This window comes from Musa acuminata, chromosome BXJ1-6 (assembly GCF_036884655.1).
Source record: "Musa acuminata AAA Group cultivar baxijiao chromosome BXJ1-6, Cavendish_Baxijiao_AAA, whole genome shotgun sequence".
Lineage (NCBI taxonomy): Eukaryota > Viridiplantae > Streptophyta > Magnoliopsida > Zingiberales > Musaceae > Musa > Musa acuminata.
In genome coordinates this window covers 15308885-15315631 of record NC_088332.1, presented here as the reverse complement: position 1 = coordinate 15315631, position 6747 = coordinate 15308885, and the positions used below count along the sequence as shown (strand labels likewise).

General features: G+C 40.8%; 1 protein-coding gene across 1 annotated transcript; it reads right to left on the bottom strand.

The window, feature by feature from the left end:
• Positions 1-1076: 1076 nt before the first annotated feature.
• LOC103988150 (protein kinase STUNTED) lies at positions 1077-4983 on the bottom strand. The gene is made up of 10 exons (XM_009406692.3): positions 4339-4983; positions 4122-4243; positions 3943-4049; positions 3144-3857; positions 2818-3066; positions 2553-2719; positions 2387-2466; positions 2161-2308; positions 1825-1974; positions 1077-1598 (listed from the first exon to the last, which is right to left on the bottom strand). The coding sequence occupies exons 1-10, from the start codon at positions 4705-4707 to the stop codon at positions 1338-1340; spliced, it is 2367 nt and encodes a 788-aa protein (XP_009404967.2). The 5' UTR covers positions 4708-4983; the 3' UTR covers positions 1077-1337.
• Between the last annotated feature and the right edge of the window lie 1764 nt (positions 4984-6747).

Here is a 6747-nt window from a genome sequence, read left to right as displayed (position 1 = left end):
TTATAAAAGAGGGACACTTACAAATGCCTTAGGAAATGTTCCTAGGCCATAAAACACCTACAGCTTCCTAAACAAGAAGACTTCAAACCATAAACAGGTTTTCTTGTGATGCCTGCTGTACTTCTTGTGGTGTTTGTGGTACTCAGGCCCTTATTTATAGTTCCAAGACGAGACAACAAGTCTGATTTTCCCGATGTGGGACTATGGGACTTGCCAAACTAACAGATGGTTACTCTCTAACACAAGTATTCGAATGTCAGGTTTACAGATTGGATCCACTTTCATGAACTCACCAGATATATCGTCATCGGAGATCTAATTTGATTCTCAAACAAGACGAGTTGAAGGACCGGACCTGATTGAATTGGTTACACCATGTATGGTTCGCATTTCTTTTCTTTTTCCTTATCGTATGGCAACTTTCCTTATCCCAATTTCAGATCTAATCATGATTTTTGTTTTTTTGTTTTATCATATACATCCACGAACCCGCCCTTAGTAATTTTTCGTTACGTAAAAATCTATAATTGATTTCTCAATGTTGAGATTCATTATATTTCGCTTTTGGACAATCCTCACAACAACCAAGAATATCGGATTATTTAAAATACAAGAAATTGAAGATCCTGCATACATTAGATTTTTTTTTTTCTAGGAAAATCTAATGTATGCAGATCCTTCTTCGGCTGTACCAGCAACATGAGAAAAGACAACCCTTGGATCCACGTCCTCGTGTGATCGAGCAATTCTATCAGTCATGATTCGAGTTCTTTGAGCTGCAGGGCCAAGGATGGGAATCATGGCAAATGATGGTGATGTTGACGTAACAACGCTTGCTCGGACCCCCCATCTCATACCTGCTTCTTTCTCTTGGAGCACAATGATTGCACTCTGCTTCCTCTGCGTTACCACGAGTCGATGGTTTCTACCCTTCAGATCTCGTGGCCTTCCCGGCTTGTGTTTGAGAGATTCAACTGCCAATGCTGCTGGACTGAGCTTTCTTTGCAGTTAAGGCAGCGTTATCAGAGCCAGTGGTCATGGAAGAGACTGCTAAGAAGAAGAAAGAAGAAAGAAAATGCAACAAGAAGCAGCATCAGAGCTTCAAAGATTTAAAATCCAACCAGGAATCCGAACACTGGTGTTCGAACATAAAACAATCATCTCCCTCTCTCTCTCTCTTTCTCTCTCTCTCTCTCTCTTATTAGTTCCTCGATCTTTGTTCGAGAACTTGGCATGTGAACGAGGTAAAGCCTCTCCGGCAACTGCTCGATGTTGCTGTATAATCAAATACGATTCAGAAGAACACATAAGTATAAACCCTATACAAAACACAACGATCAATCGAAGCTTGACGAGCGGCTCCATCTCCATTGCAGGTAGTTCTCCACGGAAGTGCTCACCGTCAGGGAATCAACCGTGTGATCCGTGCTGCTGACTGAGATCGAGTCATCCTCCACATCGAGCAATGCAAGATTAAGATGCGATCGGATGTCGGATTCCAGGTTCGGCATTTCATCATCCAACACATCAGCCCGAGTGGTAACTTCTGACCTTGCCCACTTAACAGTATCATCATCTCCTTGGAGTAGTTTCAGTACCTGTCATAAGAAAAAGTTTTGATTGCTCGATTTCAATAAGTGAATTCACAGTATTTGCCAATAATAACTGTTCAAGTAGCTTCGATATTAACTAGCTGAAGTATGTTGCCAAGTCCAAGCTACCCCTTAAAATTTGTGATACCTTAGATATTTCATGGTTACACTAGGACTTAGCATGAAGATGCATATATAATGAATCATAAGCAGGCAGGATATGAGATCATACAATGCTCATCGAAGGTCGTGCACGATGAAGCCTCCTTACACACAGGGAAGCAGCTAAGATCATCCTTTCCACTTGATCACTATTGAAGTCATTCTTTAAGGATGGATCTATAAGCTGCTTAACATCTTCGTCTTGTAAGATTGGCTTTGCCTGCAGTTACATGGGGTACAAGAATAAGGACAAAGTGTTGGAAGTTCCTCCGCAAAGATCTGCTAACGACAGACATGCTCAACAAAACCCTAACTAGTTGTTCAGATCTTTAGCTAGATACTGAGTATTTCCTATTGCATTGAGTCTGAATGTAGATACAGGAAATAAAACCGGTGGCGGACTCACCCACATGACAAGGCTCTCCTGGCCCTTGGGACAACCAGAGCTGATGGGCTTCCTTCCTGAAAGAAGCTCGAGAAGCACCACACCAAAAGCATAGATGTCAATCTTTTCATTAACTTTCCCATACAAGATGTACTCAGGAGCTAAGTAACTGTCATCAAAAGTGCATAGATTAGAACATCGATCCAAAGATAAATCAATGTTGTATTGGTACACAAACAACACAGACCCAAAAGTCCCTGCAACATCACTGCAAACGGGTTGCGATGTTGTTGCTGATGCCCATTTTGCCAATCCGAAGTCCGACAACTGAATAAAGAAAAAGAAATAACAATGTGATATGCGTGCATAAAAGGAGAGTTAAAACACACAATTTATTGTGAAAGACACAACACCTGTGGCTCAAAATTCTCGGAGAGAAGGATGTTTGAGGATTTCACATCTCTATGGATCACAGGCTCAATACTACCACCCCCATGTAAATAATCCAGTGCCTCTGAGACGCCTATTGCTACCTTGTATCTCTCAGGCCAACTGAGAACATGCTTGTTCTCTTCTTTATCTAACATATCAATAATTGGACAGATACATCATTTTAGAGAAATCTAAGCAAATAAAAAGCAAAAAATAAGAAGCAATTCATGGGTGTAAAATGCATACCATGGAGGATTTCTTCTAAGTTACCCTGTGATACATACTCATAGACCAACATCAGACTATTGTTCTCCATGCAAAATCCAAGCAATGGGATAATGTTTTTGTGATGCAAGGTGGTAATAATCTCAATCTCCGAAACAAACTCTTTTACTGCAACTTCAGAAGGCTTCAAGATTTTCACAGCCAATTCCCTGCCATCCGAAAGGTAGCCCTTATAAACACTGCTACTGCCACCATTCCCAATTAGATTCTCTGCATCACAGATTCAACCAGCATCAGACATGTTCATAAACTATAAGCTATATGCATGACAAGTTTTGGTAAATGACCAGGTAAGAAGCTGGATGTTGCTTGGATCAGTTCGTCGTAGCTGAATAATCTACAAACAGATGAATACTTTTGTTGAAGAGGCTCCAACTCCTCTGGAAGCCTTTCTTCTGCATCATTGACAAGAAACGGGGGTGGTGGCAGACTGGCTCCAACCGGAACAATGGCACAGCTCTCTCCATCTTGGCCGAGTGTCATATGTTTTCCATCTGATTTCTTAGACTTATGATCTGGATGCATAGATTGGTGTCGGTTCGGAAGCCACTTCACCCACTGGACCACAGAGATCTTATGCTTCTCAGAGGAGACACTCTTCCTGTTGGTCAAGGCCAGTCTTCTAAGAGAAGGCCAACCATGTCGAGCTTCTGGTAGATCCTTGCCCACAATTGGCACAGAGCTGCTCGGTGTAGTTTCAGTTTTCCCCGCTGGAGCCGAGGCCAAAGAGTCCTCATCCTTCGACGCATTCAGGGAAGCAGGATCAGATTCAGGTACACAGATTGAGCAGTTATCCCTCAGTGCGCCATCGATGGTGTTTGGGTCGTTCCCGACAGGGGAATTGCTACAGCCAGTCGACTCATCTTCTGGCACAAGTGAAGGCCTGCAGGCTGTGTCGTGCAACCTCTTCGGGCCTGCAATCGGCAACAAGCAGTACATCTCGTTGTTCTCGTCAATCTTAGTTGACTCCTTGCTCGACTTCTCCTGAGATTTGTTGTTCTCTGTCAACAGTATCGAGCTCCAAAGATTACAAGTGAAAACAGAGAACATAAAGCAGAATAAAAAGGTCACTGGCGACGAACCAACCTGCTGCTGCTCTCTGGAAAACGATCTTGCCGTCGCTCAACGCGACCACCGAGCAATAGCTTGGTAGCTTCTTGGCGCAGTACTTGGCTACAGAGATCGAATACGACCTGAAAGAGGTCGATAAATATTTCGGCACAAAGGAGACGATGACAGAGAACTCATAGGAAGCACCGACTCACCCCATGGTGCGGTTGTTCTTGGTCACCCCAAGAATGAGTTGTGACGCAGCGAAAGATTTCGTCTCGCTGACAAGAAGCTTGCGGATGGACGAGCCCTTGCAAATTTTCAGCTTTAGGTCGATCTGCCCAAGAAATCGATGAGGAACAGAAACCACTGGGGTCGAAAAGGGGCGATTTTGAGCATAAAGATCGGATTTTGAGGTCGAGGGGCGGAGACCTGCTTTAGGTTGCAGAAGCCCTCGTAGACGGCGAGCATGGCGTCGAGTTCCTTGGCGAGAGAGAACACGGCGGCGGGCTGGCCACCGGGATCTACGGCCGGTGGGGGCCCGCCGGCTGAGGAGGACGAGGAGAGGACGTGGAGGGCGAGGACGCGGTCACCGGGGGCGGTGGCCTTGACGAGCGCCCACGTAAGGAGTTCTCGACTCTGCGAGTCCATCCTGATGCCCACCACCACCGTCTTCCCTTCTCCTCCCTCCCCGGTCTTCTCTTTCGGCTCCTCCTCCACAAAGGCCTCATCTTTTTTGCTGCTCCCCCTCCTCCTCCTCCTCTTCTTCTGAGCAGCTTCTCCTTCTTTAGCCATCTTCATGCCTTAAGTCTTCTGCAACCTCCTCTTCTCTGCCGCTGCTGATCCCTCTCTCCTTCCTCTCCGCAAATCTCTGTCTTCTTGTTTCCCTGTTCTCATCATGCAGCGGGACAGAGTGAGAGAGGGCAAAGCTTCAACGCTCCTTTTACCTGCGGTCTCTGATGGGGCCTCTTCGCTTTCCTGCACTGCCCGTGGCCCTCTCTGCCATGGCTCGGGGCGGTGTGCAGCGGCGGCACAAAATGGCAAAGACCTGAGACAGGTATTTTGTTCCCAAACACACATCGAAGTATATGTTGGACCGAACATTGAATACATACTTGTCTCTCTGTAGGTAACCAAAATACCTGTCGGAAAAGACTAATTTTAAGTGTATATATATATATATATATATATATATATATATATATATATATATATATATATATATGTTAGAAAATCCTCTATCATGTGTAAATCATAGAAGAATCAATAGAATTGGTAGATGAATCAAAGTAAATATACTTTGGGGAATGACTTTTACAACCATGAAAAGAAAAGGTAAAATATTGAAAATAAAAATAAAAACAATAATATGGATATCATAATGATATTTATATTAAATTACTATCTTTAAACAGTACATGATTTATTCTACTTTTTTTACTTTTTCTCTTTCTATCTTCCTCATTTGGATGAGCAATTCTAGATGAAGGCTTTGTACAAGTTGTACTCTTTTATGTTCTAAGAGCAACATGGAAGGTTGAATGGGATAAGAAACGGAAGACTTCCTCGTCTTCCAAGTCATTAAATTGGTCAACCATTTCCACCTTCAAGTGGGCAATTAGAAGAATGGAACATTAATGGCAATGGTCAATATGTGCTTTGAAGAACCATTTGGTGCCTCTTAAACTAAATTGAGTCTTTGCCAATGGCTGCCTTTTGCCTTACTTTTGGGTAATTCGGATCCAAATATGTGCCATAAAAATAAGTTTAGGTTTTTTCATTGACAAATCACTATTATGTTTTTCAATTTCTTTAGGTTCTCAAGTTATTTTTGTTTCAGAAAAAAGAAAAAAAATCAGACTTACTCAATTTTACTTTTTATTATTTTCTTTTTGTGTTTTTTCATTGTTTTATTTTAAAATTAAATTTTAAAAAAAAATAGACTCTTAAAAGTTGAAACTACACTACCCACTAAAATTATTCTTGAAACAATCAATTGGAATTAAAAATAAGTGCATCTTATTTTTATAAACATCAAAAACAAAAACAAAAAATTAAAATAACTAACTCAAGAATAGCTCAAAGATTGAATGAAGTACATCTCCTTAGGTGATCCATGTCAATTATTGAGTTCATACTCCCCCATAGGACAAGGAGAAGGCATATGCTTCCTTCCTCTTTTATACATACATACATGTATACATACATATATACATATATATAATATTTATTTATTTATTTGTGATCCCAAATCATGTCGATTGATCTCAATCTATGTAGGCACGATTTTTATAGCACATGGATCTTAGTAGCAAGAGTTGAACGTGAGGAGAGGAGGCGGGTCTTAAACTATTATGACATGTGAGATTGTGTTTATGACTTCTTCCATGCTCTCATATTTTATTATTTCTTTGTCGATTCCATATTTCTCTACTTTTCTCTTCAGTTGGGAGTAGAAATATGTCTTTATCATTTGCATTTTTAATTTATGTTTTCTAAAAGAGTTGGAAGTCCCAAAAATTTGTCCCGCTACAAACCCTAATATTCATAGAGAGAGTGTTTAACTTTTAATTAATAAATATTAGTCAAATTACATATATGGATTCCTCAAATATATATATTCCTTTGGCATGTATTGTTTCAAAACCTAAAAACTACTGTACATCTGAATTAATCTTCCGAATAATTATTATTTTTAAGACTCGTCATATTAAGAATATCGAGAGAATCTTAAACATATTGATTTTTATTTTATTAATTTAGACTAACTAACTAGTAATAATGATGGTTAAATGGAATGGAATGGAATGGGTTACATGGTTTATCTTAATATTTGAAGTT

Excerpts from the sequence above, each read along its gene's own strand:
- LOC103988150 (XM_009406692.3), bottom strand. The coding sequence starts at position 4,707 with ATGAAGATGGCTAAAGAAGGAGAAGCTGCTCAGAAGAAGAGGAGGAGG. Across the intron at positions 3,067-3,143 it reads AACATCCAGCTTCTTACCTG|AGAATCTAATTGGGAATGGT; the intron begins GTCATTTACCAA and ends TCTGTGATGCAG. Across the intron at positions 1,599-1,824 it reads CACGACCTTCGATGAGCATT|GTACTGAAACTACTCCAAGG; the intron begins GTATGATCTCAT and ends TTCTTATGACAG.